General features: G+C 44.5%; 2 protein-coding genes across 17 annotated transcripts in view; both read left to right on the top strand.

The window, feature by feature from the left end:
• The window catches only part of LOC110490082 (DISP complex protein LRCH3), a 77,326-nt gene extending 64,721 nt beyond the window's left edge, over window positions 1–12,605 (top strand). For 4 of the 16 annotated variants that reach the window (XM_036944380.2, XM_036944378.2, XM_036944375.2 and 1 more), the window contains 6 exons: window positions 2,821–2,857; window positions 3,148–3,261; window positions 4,223–4,323; window positions 4,618–4,755; window positions 5,089–5,166; window positions 5,713–7,901. In XM_036944380.2, coding sequence (XP_036800275.2) covers window positions 2,821–2,857; window positions 3,148–3,261; window positions 4,223–4,323; window positions 4,618–4,755; window positions 5,089–5,166; window positions 5,713–5,913 — 669 coding nt within the window. In that variant the 3' untranslated portion in view covers window positions 5,914–7,901. Of the gene's footprint in view, window positions 1–2,820; window positions 2,858–3,147; window positions 3,262–4,222; window positions 4,324–4,617; window positions 4,756–5,088; window positions 5,167–5,712; window positions 7,902–12,168 lie in introns of those variants that run through there. The other 12 variants (XM_090200154.1, XM_090200151.1, XM_090200150.1 and 9 more) reach the window with 7 other exon arrangements.
• Window positions 12,324–17,751, top strand: part of LOC110490080 (large ribosomal subunit protein eL33) — a 37,559-nt gene continuing 32,131 nt past the window's right edge. Inside the window, exon 1 of the mRNA XM_090200163.1 lies at window positions 12,324–12,605. The gene's annotated coding sequence lies outside the window, so the exon portion shown is untranslated. The remainder of the gene's footprint in view (window positions 12,606–17,751) is intronic.

Raw genomic sequence — 17,751 nt, 5'->3', positions numbered from 1 at the left:
TACCTTTGACTATTGGATGTTCTAATACTTTAGTATTGCCAGCCTAATCTCGGCAGTTGATAGGCTTGAAGTCATAAACAGCGCAATGCTGCCGGCAAACGCAGGAAAGTGCTGTTTGAATGAATGGTTACGAGCCTGCTGCTGCCTACCACCACTCAGACTTCGCTACTAAATATAATAAACACAGAAATACGAGCCTTTGGTCATTAATATGGTCAAATCCGGAAACTATTATTTCAAAAACAAAACGTTTATTATTTCAGTGAAATACGGAACCGTTCCGTATTTTATTGAAAGGGTGGCATCCCTAAGTCTAAATATTGCTGTTACGGCGCATAATTATGTAAAATTCTGGCAAATGAATTATGGTCTTTGTTAGGAAGAAATGGTCTTCACACAGTTTGCAACGAGCCAGGTGACCCAAACTGCTGCACATACCCTGACTCTGCTTGCACAGAACGCAAGAGAAGTGACACAATTTCCCTAGTTAAAATAAATTCATGTTAGCAGGCAATATTAACTAAATATGTAGATTTAAAACTATATACTTGTGTGTTGATTTTAAGAAAGGCATTGATGTTTATGGTTAGGTACATTGGTGCGACGGCAGTGCTTTTTTCGCGAATGCTCTTAAATCATCACCCGTTTGGTGAAGTAGGCTGTAATTCAATGATAAATTAACAGGCACCACATTGATTATATGCAATGCAGGACAAGCTAGTAATATCATCAACCATGTATAGATAACTAGTGATTATTTTAAGATTGATTGCTGTTTTTTTACAAGGTAAGTTTATTGCTAGCTAGCAACTTAGTGCCTTGCGAAAATATCCGGCCCCCTTGAACTTTGCGACCTTTTGCCACATTTCAGGCTTCAAACATAAAGATATAAAACTCTATTTTTTTGTGAAGAATCAACAACAAGTGGGACACAATCATGAAGTGGAATGACATTTATTGGATATTTCAAACTTTTTTTAACAAATCAAAAACTGAAAAATTGGGCGTGCAAAATTATTCAGCCCCCTTAAGTTAATACTTTGTAGCGCCACCTTTTGCTGCGATTACGGCTGTAAGTCGCTTGGGGTATGTCTCTATCAGTTTTGCACATCGAGAGACTGACATTTTTTCCCATTCCTCCTTGCAAAACAGCTCGAGCTCAGTGAGGTTGGATGGAGAGCATTTGTGAACAGCAGTTTTCAGTTCTTTCCACAGATTCTCGATTGGATTCAGGTCTGGACTTTGACTTGGCCATTCTAACACCTGGATATGTTTATTTTTGAACCATTCCATTGTAGATTTTGCTTTATGTTTTGGATCATTGTCTTGTTGGAAGACAAATCTCCGTCCCAGTCTCAGGTCTGTTTGACAGTGGGGATGGTGTGTTCAGGGTGATGGCCTGTGTAGCTTTTACGCCAAACATAATGTTTTGCATTGTTGCCAAAAAGTTCAATTTTGGTTTCATCTGACCAGAGCACCTTCTTCCACATGTTTGGTGTGTCTCCCAGGTGGCTTGTGGCAAACTTTAAACGACACTTTTTATGGATATCTTTAAGAAATTGCTTTCTTCTTGCCACTCTTCCATAAAGGCCAGATTTGTGCAATATACGACTGATTGTTGTCCTATGGACAGAGTCTCCCACCTCAGCTGTAGATCTCTGCAGTTCATCCAGAGTGATCATGGGCCTCTTGGCTGCATCTCTGATCAGTCTTCTCCTTGTATGAGCTGAAAGTTTAGAGGGACGGCCAGGTCTTGGTAGATTTGCAGTGGTCTGATACTCCTTCCATTTCAATATTATCGCTTGCACAGTGCTCCTTGGGATGTTTAAAGCTTGGGAAATCTTTTTGTATCCAAATCCGGCTTTAAACTTCTTCACAACAGTATCTCGGACCTGCCTGGTGTGTTCCTTGTTCTTCATGATGCTCTCTGCGCTTTTAACGGACCTCTGAGACTATCACAGTGCAGGTGCATTTATACGGAGACTTGATTACACACAGGTGGATTGTATTTATCATCATTAGTCATTTAGGTCAACATTGGATCATTCAGGGATCCTCACTGAACTTCTGGAGAGAGTTTGCTGCACTGAAAGTAAAGGGGCTGAATAATTTTGCACGCCCAATTTTTCAGTTTTTGATTTGTTAAAAAAGTTTGAAATATCCAATAAATGTCGTTCCACTTCATGATTGTGTCCCACTTGTTGTTGATTCTTCACAAAAAAATAGAGTTTTATATCTTTATGTTTGAAGCCTGAAATGTGGCAGAAGGTCGCAAAGTTCAAGGGGGCCGAATACTTTCGCAAGGCACTGTACCTAGGCTCCTTGCTGCACTCGCATAACAGGTAGTAAGCCTGCCACCCAGTCTCCTCGTGGAGCGCAATGTAATCGGCCATAATCTGCGTCCAAAAATGCCGTATAACCGATTGTTATGAAAACTTGAAATTGGCCCTAATTAATCGGTCGACCTCTACAATCCATGAATATGATAGTCAGCTTATAATAACTAAGGGCCACTCTACCTACCTGCAGCCAGAGAGCTTCATGGCTCTATGCCCACAGTCCACCCTCTCTTATGTAACAGTTGCCCATCTTTGTTGTCGCGCTAAAAGATAGGTCTGTAAACACCAAACAGTCGAGTGATGTTTACAGGCCTTTTCCCTTCCCCATTACATCTCTGGTGTCAAAGGAGGTGTGAGACCGGAGTATTGTTGAGGGAACTGTATATGCATGAATGCTGGTGTTTTTGTCTTGACTCAAATGAAATGAACTCTCTCTCTCTCCCTCTGTTTGCCCTCCGCTGGGACTCGACTGGCCACTCAGCAGGGCGAGGATCGCTGCTCCTCCCTGTCTCCCACGGGTAAGACACCAGTCACACTATTCCTCCATTTCCCTCTACGGTTACATCACGGCTGCCATACACTGTTCGGTGCAGCTTGTCCCACTGGCTTCCAGGGAAACCAGATTATAAATGGCTGTGAACTTGAGCGGCTTCCAACACACTCCTCCCTCTCCTTACTAATTTACTAATTTCTGTATTCCAAATTGACCACTACCCCCTAGACGTTCCTGTGGCTCTGAAAGGATTTTACTCCACGGTCTATTCACTCTGCCACTCTCCCACCTGCTCACATCCTGTTCTGCTTGCAGCCCTCCATTCACCTTCTTACCCCGGCCCTGTTGCCCCGCCCTCCTGCCAGGGGCCCGCCCAGCGGCCAGACAGCTTCTTGTTTCGCCTCAGCCAGAAGGAAGAGCAGAGGAGAGGTATGTCACCGGATCACAACCTCTGGATCTTAGCTGCATGGCCTTGCGAGCTTTCAGAAGAGAGTGTTGGTTCCTCTTGAGCGTGCAATGCGCATGTCACAATTGAGTGTCGTATGTGACATTGTTCTGGTAACTGTGTCTGGGCTGATAGACATGTCTGGATGGGATCCTGCAAAGTCACTGAGAGACACTGTAGATAGTTGAACAAAATAGAAGGGGGGCGGTGGGTAATCATTTTCAATATGGACAGATTTCTATGTTTTAAATGGGGGAGGGGAAATTGTCTGCTTTTTGACTGTTATGTATGATGTTCAGCTCTGTTGGTTTTCTGATCCCATCTGTTTGAGTGCTGTCAGACTTCCGTCTTGCTGTAGAGTTCCGCCCATCTGTTGCTGTAGCGTTCCGCCCGTCTGTTGCTGTAGAGTTCCGCCCGCCTGTTGCTGTAGAGTTCCGCCCGCCTGTCTGCTGTAGAGTTCCGCCCGCCTGTCTGCTGTAGAGTTCCGCCCGCCTGTCTGCTGTAGAGTTCCGCCCGCCTGTCTGCTGTAGAGTTCCGCCCGCCTGTCTGCTGTAGAGTTCCGCCCGCCTGTCTGCTGTAGAGTTCCGCCCGCCTGTCTGCTGTAGAGTTCCGCCCGCCTGTCTGCTGTAGAGTTCCGCCCGCCTGTCTGCTGTAGAGTTCCGCCCGCCTGTCTGCTGTAGAGTTCCGCCCGCCTGTCTGCTGTAGAGTTCCGCCCGCCTGTCTGCTGTAGAGTTCCGCCCGCCTGTCTGCTGTAGAGTTCCGCCCGCCTGTCTGCTGTAGTTTGTCTTCTGAATTGTTTGCCATGTGTCTGATCATGCCATTGTATCTGTAGAGAACTGGACTTCACCCTCTTCAGGATAAATGATTAGCACCCATTCTGCTTTCACCAGCTTTTGATCTTGTATGTGAATGTTTGAGCCTGTCTGGTTCTGCCTTCCCCACCAGGTGATGGTGCCGCCCCCAGGCCAGAGCCTGAAGAGGTGACCCCTACCCAGCCTCAAGTCCCCGTGGGAGAGGAGGCTGCTCTGGTGGAGCAACTGCGGAAGGTGAACAACACCCGACAAACAGATTCTCCCCCCTTTTGACCAAGCCATTAGAGGCTGGACTTTCTACTGGGTTCCTTGGTTCATAAAGCATTTCAAAGTAGAAGTGCTGAACTAGAATCAGTCTTTCCTTTCAGATCATAATGAGTACAATTAGATGGACCCGAGACCTGATCCTAGATCAGTACTCCTACTCTGAGATGCTTTATGAGCCCTGGTCGTATCACAAGGTCAGGAAAAGCTCCTGTCCGTACATGTGCTGATCCCCCTGTAATTGTGTCCTGCTCTAATTTGTAGAACATAGAGTCGCGTCTGAAAGTGTCCTTGCCCAGCGACCTGGGAGCAGCACTGACCGACGGGGTCGTCCTCTGCCATCTGGCTAATCACGTGCGGCCGCGATCCGTACCCAGCATCCATGTGCCCTCCCCTGCTGTGGTGAGTTTGTGTGTACACTATGCGTGTGCTGTGCGTGCATACCATACGTGCATTAGTGATGTCAGTTTCAGAATGAATTTAGTCAGTCAGGAACACTACACTTCAAGCATATCAATACAACAATGCTCCTTTTTACTTTGCCATACATTTGCATTGGGGTTATGATCAGACACTGCTTTTGTCCCGAATGGCACCCTATTCCCTACATAGTGCACCACTGTGACCGTAGGCCCTGGTCAAAAGTAGTGCACTATACAGGTAATAGGGCGCCATTTGAGACAAGCCGCTGTCGTTGTGCTTACCATTGTCCCCGTTCTGTCTCTGTCCATCAAGCCCAAACTGACGATGGCCAAGTGTCGGCGGAACGTGGAGAACTTTCTGGAGGCGTGTCGCAGGATCGGGGTTCCACAGGTAAGACCTTCACACTAGTTGAATAAAGGAATGGCATACAACTCACTAGACTTCATGCTAAAACGTCTGTGTGTTTGTTATGGGTAAAGCATATGATACAAGACAACCTGTACTGACTGACTGTTCTTCAGATTTTAATTTGCTAGCAGCAGACGGTGACCTCACCAATTTAGTTAAATACCTAAAGGCTACTTTCAGTGCAGGTTTTTCTCTTCGGTCATAAGATTTCTTGTACGGAGTGCTTTTTGTATCAACACTAAAGTTTAGCATAGTTCTGTCCTTGCTCTTTTTATCAGTTGACTCCAGCTAACTCAACTGACATACTGGCAACCTGCAGAGCTTTTGTAAACTTGACTTGGAGAGCCGCTTGCCTGTTCCTAACAGTAACTTTCTCTTTCTGCTCCTCCTCTCTTCTTTCTTTTAACCGTAACACTTCCCCCTCAAAATCATCTTCCATCTGTCCGTCCAAACACACATCTCCCCTATCTATTTAATTGTATCCTTTGCCTGCCGATTCTCTCCCCTACTTCATGTCCCATGGGACAGGAGAGGCTGTGCACAGTGGAGGAGGTTCTGGATGGCCGGGGAGGCTGTGTTTACGGGACGCTGGGGGTCCTGCTCTCCATGGCTCCTCCCCCCCTCCTAATGCCTTCTCCCCTGGCCCAGCTGGCAGGCTTCGCCCTCTTCTATCTGTCCATCATGTCTGTACTGTGTGCCCTGTACTGCCACCTGGTGCCCCACCTCTGAACTGTCTGTCTGGACGCACAACCCCTTTCTCACTTTACCGACTCGCTCTCCACCACTCGTACACACACATGCTGGCTCTCCACCACTCGTACACACACATGCTGGCTCTCCACCACTCGTACACACACATGCTGGCTCTCCACCACTCGTACACACATGCTGGCTCTCCACCACTCGTACACACATGCTGGCTCTCCACCACTTGTACACACATGCTGGCTCTCCACCACTCGTACACACACATGCTGGCTCTCCACCACTCGTACACACACATGCTGGCTCTCCACCACTCGTACACACACATGCTGGCTCTCCACCACTCGTACACACACATGCTGGCTCTCCACCACTCGTACACACACATGCTGGCTCTCCACCACTCGTACACACACATGCTGGCTCTCCACCACTCGTACACACACATGCTCGCTCACACACCACTCGTACACACACATGCTCGCTCTCCACCACTAGTACACACACATGCTCGCTCACACACCACTCGTACACACACATGCTGGCTCTCCACCACTCATACACACACATGCTGGCTCTCCACCACTCATACACACACATGCTGGCTCTCCACCACTCGTACACACACATGCTGGCTCTCCACCACTCGTACACACACACCACTCGTACACACACATGCTGGCTCTCCACCACTAGTACACACACATGCTCGCTCACACACCACTCGTACACACACATGCTGGCTCTCCACCACTCGTACACACACATGCTGGCTCTCCACCACTCGTACACACACATGCTGGCTCTCCACCACTCGTACACACACATGCTGGCTCTCCACCACTCATACACACACATGCTGGCTCACACACCACTTGCACTCCTACGCGCTTCTCATTTCATATTGCGCTGACTCCCATCACCACAGCGGTATCCATTCAGACGCAGCAGAACTCAACAAGGGAAAAACACAAGAATGAGAGTGGACCTCTCTGTCCCACTTTACCATAACAAAGAGGAGCGCTCGCCACTGCCTGGTTTGCCATCCACTGAAAAGCGAACAACTCCATATGCCAAATACCATATAGTAGGTTTTATATTTTGTTGTTGCAGTTGTTTGTTGGGGAAGGTTACTTGCTTCCAATCAAGGAGTGGCAAGGTGAACCTTCAATGCTCCCTTGTTACCAATCTGTCATATACTGACACAGCGAGACCCTGGAGGTTGCTGGGTTGTCAATGAGCTGTCTGCTACTGGACCTACCTACTGAACCTCCTTCTGTGCCTTAAGTTTGTCCGCCTGCCGACGTGTGTGCGTGTGTTTTTTAGATGGAACCTTCCCACCCAAAATAGATAACATCAAAGTCTTGTCATATGTAGCCTCCGTGCTTCCTCCTCCCCGACTGCCCCTGAGAAGAACCAACCACGAGTAATCTGACCAATCAACGCCTGACTCGAACATGGCTTAGCCTTAGCTGCAAAGTCAGTCGGACGTTTTTGCCTAATCAAGAAGAGAGCAGGTAGCCGAGGGTCATTTGTAAGCCTTTGAGTCCTTGCTGACGCACAATCAAGTAACCTACAGGTACCTTTTTCTCCTTGACTGTCTGTGATCGAGCCCCCCTCTGTCCTAATGCTCATTTTGTGGCTTCGGGGTGATGTTACCCCTAGGTACAGATCTAGGATCAGCTTCCCCTTCCCCAATCCTAACCTTAGTGGAACTGAAATGCTCAAATCAACCTACATTTTACATGTCGACATTAGGTAACGTTGTTGAACATGATGTTATGAAAATGCTTTTAAAGCATATGATAGGTTTTAGAGCACCTAGCACAAGCTTGGAAAATATGTGGCCACAGCCATATTGAGAAAACGTCATGGGAATGGTAGAGCGTCCGCTGCCGAACTGTACCGCATGGCTTTTTGATCAAGACTGATGTGAAGTGAATAAACGAAAAGCTACAACTACCAATTTGAGATGGAACAACAATAAAATATTAACAATCATGTTGACAAGCCTGTATAGTCCTGTCAAAAAAATCCACTTGCATAAGTTTTTGAGCTCAGTCAGTTGTAGGCTACATAAGTGATTTTCACATGGGCAAGGGACATCGGAGCTAAATACATGATGCCCACAATAGCAAAGCAGTTAGCTAGTATTGAATAAACTTGTATAGTCCAGTCAATAAACCAATTGCACGTTTTTATGTTCATTCAGCGAGCAAGGTCTAGCTGTGTTAAACATTACAGTAGTTTAGACGGACATCGATCGTACTGTTAGCCATCAAGCTAGGTAAGAGCAAAAAGCTTAGCTAACCACATGGTAGTGCCCACAACAATAGTCACTTTTGTAGGCACATGGTGTACACAATGCATAAAACAGTATTCAATATGGTTTGCAGTGAGGGACTTACGATGTGCCAAACCTGAGCGAGGCTAGCTGGGCTAGAAACAGCTGACTAGTAAATCAAGTATTCAGTTCATGGAAGCTAACGTTAGCTACAGACATGTAGGTTGTTAAATGTCCAGCATCTAGTAGTCAGACTTACCATATGATGCTGCCAGTATCCATCATGAAATACTGCACTGTCGCAAGCTGTTCTTATAACATCACTAGCTAGCTAACTAACAAAATATTAATCAATGATAGCTGAGCTTGGCGTGGTTTTGGTAGCTACCTAGCTATGATAGCCCAACTTGCACAGTGTATAAGTAGATTATTTAACTACGCAAGTCCGTTAAGAACAAGTTCTTATTTACAATGACTGCCTACCAAGAGGCAAAAGGACATCCTGTGAGAACGGGGGATTCAAAATAATAATGTAGGACAAAACACACATCACGACGAAAGAGACAACTACACAACATGGCAGAAACACATGACAGCACAACTTAGTAGCAACACATCATGACAACATCACCCCATGGTACCTGCACAAACACGGTAGACAACAATGCATCATGTTAAGCAACCACAAGTGTCAGTAAGAGTGTCCATGATTGAGTCTTTGAATGAAGAGATGGAGATAAAACTGTCCAGTTTGAGTGTTTGTTGCAGCTCGTTCCAGTCGCTAGCTGCAGCAAACTGAAAAGATGAGTGACCCAGGGATGTATGTGCTTTGGGGACCTTTAACAGAATGAGTGTTGTACGTGGAGGATGAGGGCTGCAGTAGGTATCTCAGATAGGAGGGAGTGAGGCCTGAGAAGGTTTAATAAATAAGAATCAACCAGTGGGTCTTGCGACAGGTACACAGAGATGACCAGTTTACAGAGGAGTATAGAGTACAGGGATGTGTCCTATAAGGAGCATTGGTGGCAAATCTGATGGCCGAATGGTAAAGAACATCTAGCCGCTTGAGAGCACCCTTACTTGCCGATCTATACATTACGTCCCCGTTGTCTAGCATGGGTAGGATGGTCATCTGAATCAGGTTAGTTTGGGTGAAAGAGGAGCGATTACGATAGAGGAAACCAACTCTAGATTTTACCTTAGCCTGTAGCTTGGATATGTGCTGAGAGAATGACAGTGTACTGTCTAGCCATACTCCCAAGTACAATTGTTCAAGCCATGTTACCTGGCTAATTTCTAACCGGATAGCCTTCTAAGAGGCACTTATTTTCTTCTAATTTTTCTTGTCAAAATGAAAACATTTTTATGCATTGTAATCTGGCATGCCTGTCAGACGAAACATTCAAGTGATGTCATTGATGACACGTTATGAAGATGGCGGCACGCAGTAGTCAATGAGGCAATTTTCTATTTATTTTTTTTGTTACTGGTTTAAGGGTTTGAACTTGCTTTATCACGTTTGGTTATCAAAATCCCTTTTAACTTACTACAATGTTTCACTTTGTCTTTAACCTTTATTAGGTCAAATGCTAAACTGACCCAAGATCAGTGTCTAGGGGCAACGTCACTCTACCCCCATTTTGTGTCTCTGTGGTGTGTGATGAATGGGGTTAACACTAGCCTGGTTCCAGATCTGTTTGTGCGATAAGATGGCACAAACACACCTGGGACCAGTCTATGTAGGCACAAGCTGTGGTAACAATCAGCCCCAGGATATGGCAGGACTACAGTGCCTTCCGAAAGTTCACGCCCCTTGACTTTTTCCACATTTTGTCACAAAGTGGAATTAAAATGGCTTTAATTGTAATTTTTTTGTCTACAATCTACACAAAATACACTGTCAAAGTGGGAGAACAAAAATCTGAAAAATAAAACCCTAATACAGTGCATTCGGAAAGTATTCAGACCCCTTGGCTGTTTCCAGATGTTACGTACAGCCTTATTCTAAAAATGATTTTTTTTTCTCATCAATCTACACACAATACCCCATAATGACAAAGCGAAAACCAGTTTTTAGAAATGTTTGTCATTTTTTTTTTACATAAACCGTAAGTATTCAGAACCTGAGTTTAGGTGCATCCTGTTTCCATGGATTGTCTTTTAGATGTTTCTACAACTTGATTGGAGTCCACCTGTGGTAAATTCAATTGATTGGACATTATTTGGAAAGGCACACGCCAGTCTATATTAAGGTCTCACAGTTGACAGTGCATATCAGAGCAAAAACAAAGTCATAAGGTCGAAAGAATTGTCCATAGAGCTCCGAGACAGGATTGTGTCGAGGCACAGATCTGGGGAAGGGACAAGTCTCTGAATGTCCTTGAGTGGCCCAGCCAGAGCATAGACTTGAACCCGATCGATCATCTCTGGAGAGACCTGAAAATAGCTGTGTAGAAACGCTCCCCATCTAACCTAACAGAGCTTGAGAGGATATGCAGAGAGGAATGGGGAGAAACTCCCCAAATACAGATGTGCCAAGCTTTTAGCATCATATCAAAGAAGACTTGAGGCTGTAATCGCTGCCAAAGGTGTTTCAACAAAGTACTGAGTAAAGGGTCTGAATACTTATGTAAATGTGATGTTACAGGCTTTCTTCATAAAAACTGAAGAAAGCCTGTATCTTTGTAGTGACTGGGTTTATTGAATACACAGTCCTAAGTTTACCTTTACCATACTCAAAGGGATATCCAATGTCTGCGGGGGTTTTTGTGTTTTTTTACCCATCTATCAAAAGGTGTCCTTTGAGGCATTGGAAAATCTCCCTGGTTTTTGTGGTCGAATCGGTTTGAAATCACTGCTCTACATAGACTGATGATTGTATGTGTGGGGTACAGAGATGAGGTAGTGATTCAAAAATCATGTTAAACACTATTATTGCACATAGATTGAGTCTCTGTGACTTGTTTTAAGTACATTTTTTCTCCTGAACTTATTTAGGTGCCATAACAACGGGGTTGAATACTTACTTATTGATTTCAGTGTTTCATTTTTAATTATAAACATAATTCCACTGTAACATTGTGGGGTATTGTGTGTGTGTTCCAGTGGGGAAAAAATGTTATCAATTTTACATTCTGGCGGTAACACAACAAAATGTGGAAAAAGTCAAGGGGTGTGAATACTTTCTGAAGGCACTGTATTTAGCAATGAGTGCTCTTATACCGTTCTATACAAAGACGAAGCACATATTTTGTGAGAGAGCGAGTGAATCTAGTTTGTTCCAAATGGGACCCTATTCTTTATAGTGCACCACTTTTAATCAGATTCCTATGTGCCCCCTGGTTAAAAGTAGTGCACTCAATGGGGAATAGGGTGGCATTCGGGGGACGCAGGCTGTGTATGTAGTTTGTTGTTGGTCTATGCTGAATGACAAGGAGTTATGTCTCCTCTGGCTCTGAAGAGCGGTGTGAATGTTCTCTGTCAGTGGTCTGTTTGCTTCCAGTGTGTGTAACAACGTGCCTATCTCTCCTGTGTCTTCTGTTGTTGACCTTTCAACTCTTTCCCAGAACTCCTCCTTTCACAATAAAATGAACCAAATATTTGGTGTCACTTCCTTCCTCTTTGCCGCCTGTCTTCTCTCCTCGCTACTTCTGCTTGTCTTCAGCTTGTTCTCTCTCTCCTGTGGGATATGTTGTTCAGTGGGTGTCTCAGTGCACAAGTCCCTACTTATTGTAACCCTGTGCCTGTGTTTGCACACCTGCTCCCTGCTCCGCTTCCCTGCTCCGCTTCCCTGCTCTCCTCAAGGTCATGCCGTTTGGATCCCATTCACCTCCTTTTCCATCTTATGTTGAGTTTCTTTCCATTTGTGTTGATTTCTGTTATCTTTTGGTAGTTTTTGTTATTATTTGCCCATCCATTGACATACCCTTTTTTGTTCTCCCGTTTTCCCTCCTCCCTTTGTCGTCTGTGTGCGTGTGCTCTTCATCTGGCCTTAGACCCAGCTGTGCCTGCCCCTCCACATCCTGGAGGAGAGAGGGCTCCCCCTGGTGGCTGGGACGGTGCGTGCGCTCCTGGAGCTGGCCCCGCCCAAATACACAACCTCCCCTGCCACCACCACTAACCCTCTGGCCATGTAGGGCAGCAGAGTTCCACACTCGCTCATGGATGGACAGACACAGGACCCACCCTCTCGCTCTCCGAATGTACATTATATGGCTTTCCCTCTCGACCCCCTCCCCCGCCCCCTCAACCATACAGGGTCACCCAGCCTTCCCAGACAGGTCTTCCCCAATGAAGAGAGATGAGGGAGCACGAGTATGTCAAAGAAAGGGATGACTGTCTCTTCCACTGTGTCCTCACACAGACTGCTTACGACTTGCAGCCTCTAAAGACTGACGGACGAACAGATGAACAACCGAGATTGTCCCAAACGGTCAGTTGGACGGCGAGTAAGAGGGTTTTTTATTTTCTATTATTAGTCATTCTCTCTCCATCCTCTTATCTATGTTCAGTAGGGGTTGTTTTATTTTCTATTATTATTATTTCATCTTATTTTTCATATTCCTTTTACTTTCACATGTTAGATCCTTGCATGTCAGAGGGGTTGGGTGGGTGTATGGGGAAGGGTTAGGAGACTAGCAAGTTGTCGGTTGCCTAAGTAACCTTTTATGGTCATGTGCTACAAAGAGCAACAATAACGGTGGTGGTCTGTCGTCATGGGAACATTGATGCTGCCAACACTTAAAATGGCTGTTATTAAATGAACGTGTATTTTTTTTATTGTTGTTTTGTGGTCAAATCACGAGCTGGCTGAATCAAAACCAATGCTGGATTAGAGAGGGAGAGGGCGCTCTGGGAATCTCTACGCTTTATACTTTCTCAAAATGTGTACAAAACATTACAAACACCTTCCTAATATTCAGTTGCACCCCTTTTTGACCTTAGAACAGCCTCAATTCGTCAGGGCCTGGACTCGACAAGGTGTCGAAAGCATTCTACAGGGATGCTGGCCCATGTTGACTCCAATGCTTCCCACAGTTGTCAAGTTGGCTGGATGAACCATTCTTGATACACACTGGAAACTGTAGTGTAAAAAACCCAGCATAGTTGCAGTTCTTGACATAAACCGGTGAGCCTGGCACCTACTACCATACCCCGTTCAAAGGCACTTAAATATCTTCTTGCCCATTCACCCTCTGAATGGCACACATACACAATCCATGTCTCAATTGTCTTAAAACTCCTTTAACCTGTCTCCTCGCCTTCATCTACACTGATTGAAGTGGATTTAATAAAGGATCAGCTTTCACCTGGTCAGTTGGTCATGGAAAAAGCAGGTTTTCTTAATGTTTTGTACCCTCAGGGTCATTATACAGAAGTGGTGTAAACTGGGACAAAAAAATTAATCACATTTGTATCCTATTTTCCCCCAACTTTCAGCACACGTCTTCCAACATATTTCAGGTAGACATATATACGACTCACACACTTTGTTTGTATTGCATATTTGAAATATTTATCTGAATTTACCTTACACCCCCCCCCCCACTCCCCCCCCAAAAGTGTTATTCCGAAACATAGTGAAAAAGTTGCAATAAAGGAAGAACCATGCACAATAGTGATCATTTTGATTAACCTTCTATTATAGATTCATTGGAGAAATCATTTGCAAACAAAATTGACAAAATAACAGGCGTTTCGGTGGCAAGGGTGTCAATCATAGACATAAATGGAGGACTCCGAAAGATATAACTCGTTTCAGTATAGACATTGCCATAGAGGGCTTCCACTATTTAAAAGTAGTCAACTGTGTGGGGATTCCTATGGGTTTGGAAGTGATCAGCCAATGATCAGAGGGCTTCCTCAAATTGGGTTGCCTATTGTTTGTAAACCCACGAGTAAGGTAATATCCAGAAGCCAAGGCCAAGATTTATACCAGGACTTTGGTCCCAAGATCCAGACCCAGTGAGTTGAGACCATGACGAGTTAAAGACCGAATGTGGTCTTGAGGGGGACTCAGTCAGGCTTTCAATTTACTCCTAAATGTTGTATAATGCACACTTTTTGAGTGGGCACATGGTGGTCCTCTGTAGCTCAGTTGGTAGATCATGGCACATGCAACTTTAAATTAAGATGGCCTCAATGGCACTGCCGGTGCTGTCACAGACGCCATAATGGCAGAGTCAAAAATGAAACCTCTATCTCTCCATGGTATCAATTGTTTCGGTTGTGACTTTTTCAGTTTGACTTATTTTGAACATCAAATGAGGTTGGTGGCGCCTTAATTTGGGAGGATAGGCTTGTTGTAATGGCTGGAGCGGAATACATGGAATGGTATGAAACACATGATTTGTTGCCATTCCATTTGCTCCATTCCAGCCATTATTATGAGCCGTCCTCCCCTCAGCAGCCTCCACTGGCTAACATATTGCTAGCTATCTTTAATATCCACAGCCTTATTCTAAAACATACAATATTTTTTTTCACCTCATCAATCTACACACAATACCCCATATTAACCAAGAGGAAGCAGTTTTTTAAATTAAATATCTTATTTACATAACTTTTCAGATCTTTTGCTATGAGACTCGAAATTGAGCTCAGGTGCATCCTGTTTCCATTGATCATCCTTGAGATGTTTCTACAACTTGATAGGACATGATTTGGAAAGGCACACACCTGTCTATATAAGGTCCCACAGTTGACAGTGCATGTTAAAGCAAAAACCAAACCATGAGGTCGAAGAAATTGTCCATAGAGCTCCGAGACAGGATTGTGTTGACTCACAGATCTGGGGAAGAGTACCAAAAAATGTCTGCAGCATTGAAGGTCCCCAAAAACATAGTGGCCTCCATTATTCTTAAGGGAGGTGACCAGGAACTCGATGGTCATTCTGACAGGGCTCTCGAGTTCCTCTGTGGAGATGGTTGTCCTTCTGGAAGGTTCTCCCATCTCTGCAGCTCTCCACTAAATCAGGCCTTTATGGTAGAGTGGCCAGACGGAAGCTACTCCTCAGTAAAAGCACATGACAGCCCACTTTGAGTTTCCCAAAATGCACCCAAAGGATTCTCAGACCATGAGAAACAAGATTCTCTGGTCTGATGAAACCAAGATGGAACTCTTTAGTCTGAATCCCAAGTGTCACGTCTGGAGGAAACCTGGCACCATCCCTACAGTGAAGCATGGTGGTGGCAGCATCATGCTGTGGGTCTGTTTTTCCGTGGCAGGGACTGGGAGACTAGTCAGGATCGAAGGAAAGATGAACAGAGCAAAGTAGAGATCCTTGATGAAAACCTGCTCCAGAGTGCTCAGGACCTCAGACTGGGAGAAAGGTTCACCTTTCAACAGGACAACAACCCTAAGCACACAACCAAGACAACGCAGGACTGGCTTCAGGACACGCCTCTGAATGTCCTTGAGGGGCCCAGCAAGAGCCCGGAATCTCTGGAGAGACTTGAAAATAGCTGTGCAGCGGCGCTCCCCATCCAACCTGACAGAGCTTGAGAGGATCTGCAGAGAAGAATGGGAGAAACTCCCCAAATACATGTGTGCCAAGCTTGTAGAGTCAAGGTTGTAATCGCTGCAAAAGGTGCTTCAACAAAGTACGAAATAGAGGGCCTGAATACTTATGTAAATGTGATATTTCCGTTTTTTTTATTTTTTTTATACATGTGCAAAGAAATATATATATAAATATATGTTCTTCGTCATTATTGGGTATTGTGATGAGGGGAAAAAACGATTGAATACATTTTAGAATAAGCTGTAACGTAACAAAATGTGGAAAAAGTCAAGGGGTCTGAATACTTTCCGAATGCACTGTATGTACATCCCAAAAGAGAACTTTACACATATCTTGATATATGAAATGTTCGGTACTGACACTATTTAAAAATAGATGAAGATGATTTACCAACTCAAAAATTTGATCTGAAATGTTTCCAGATAGACTACTCACCATGTGGTCATGCTGGAGAGGGGTGCAATCCCATCACCTGGTGATATTTGTAGGAGTTGCTTAAGGCACAGTCTTTTATTGTGTATGTATAGTTAGTGACGTCAATGTGGGACAGCATTTTTTTTCAGAAAGATGTTTAAAAATCAACTGCTAATTAGATCAGTATCTTTCAATATAATAATAAAACACCTCTCAATAGAAATAAGTGTATAAACAATTACTTTTTACTATATTCATTTAACAATATATTTGGTATTGCCTTGGATTGAATTAGAACATATCGTGATGTATATAGATGTCCTAAGTTTGGAGACTTACCTTTTTTAAATATCGTTTTTTTTCGGGGTGGGATTGCAATTTGCGCCACTTGTGTAGAATCACCCATGTATAAAGCTGTAATTCATGTGTTTTTCCACAAGGAGTTGTGTTCTCGTGTAGCTACATGGATTGGACGATGTCCCTAAGCGCTGGGCCAGGGAAGTAAAATAAAAAGTACTATAAGAAAAGAAAACAGGCCTCTTAAAGGGTTAGTGTTACGAGTGGGATTGGTTCAAGCTGATCCTCGACCAGTGTTTCCAGGCACCTTCTTCCTTGAGCACAGCTCAGTCAAGTCTCTAATCAAAGGCGTATGTATGGGCAGGTTGACTGACAGCATGACATCATGGCCTGCAACTTTGCATTAGTATCTGTGCTTTTATCTTGCAGTAACGGTTATTTCTTATTGTAGTCCACTACTGACGAGCTGTTGGGGCTGGCCAGGTTCTGGGGCTAAACATACACTACCTTTTTTATTCTCTACAAACCACCTCATCACTTTCACAGTTGAGTTCAACATGGAGAGTTGAGACCGTAGACAAGTAGTAGTGAATATGACATAGTGTCTCCCTCATGCACAGAACTCATCTTTTATCACTACATGTTGCTAAGCTTGTATGACATTCAAATGGATCTACAGATTGAACTATTGATAGTGTTCAAGACACCTTTCCAATTCTCATGATCAAGTTGTTTTTGGTGAATTGTTCAACCACACCTTATAGACACAAATGTGGCTCTTGCTACACACAGGTGTGCATATTGCTAATTTGGTTTGGCAGCGGTTACAGTAATCTGCCAGACCGGAACAGTATTTATTTGTCACTAGCGCTGTCCTTAGTGAAACCCCATTGAGAAGGCCGTGTTCATTAGGCACCAAACAGAAGAAAACACACTGAAACAGGAATTACCTGTACTTGTCCAATAAGAAACATTGCAGTTCAGTTGCATGCCATAATGAACATGGCCCAGCTCTACTTCGAGCAGTGTTACCCACAGAAAGTCAGGTTAACGGACTGACTCTTAGTTCTGAGGCAGACACAACCTCTCGTTCCCAGGGAGAGGGATGAGGGAGTGCTAGCCACAGAGCTGGCAATAATACTTTGGTGAAGACTGACCCGAGGACCACTGATTGATGGGCTCTGGGATCTTGTAGGCAGATTCCCAGCCTCCCTTTTCAGAACTCTATCTAAAAGAAAGTTAAAATGGTAAAAACATACCTCTGATATATATTTTTCCCTTCAAAAGCTATGTAGGCTGCCTACAGAGATGCACATCCCTACAGTAAAAGCTACGTAGGCTGCCT

This window comes from Oncorhynchus mykiss, chromosome 15 (assembly GCF_057628025.1).
Source record: "Oncorhynchus mykiss isolate SJ-2025 chromosome 15, ASM5762802v1, whole genome shotgun sequence".
NCBI classification, from domain to species: domain Eukaryota; kingdom Metazoa; phylum Chordata; class Actinopteri; order Salmoniformes; family Salmonidae; genus Oncorhynchus; species Oncorhynchus mykiss.
Note: the sequence above shows the minus strand (reverse complement) of the source record. Positions and strands in the feature narration are given on the sequence as shown.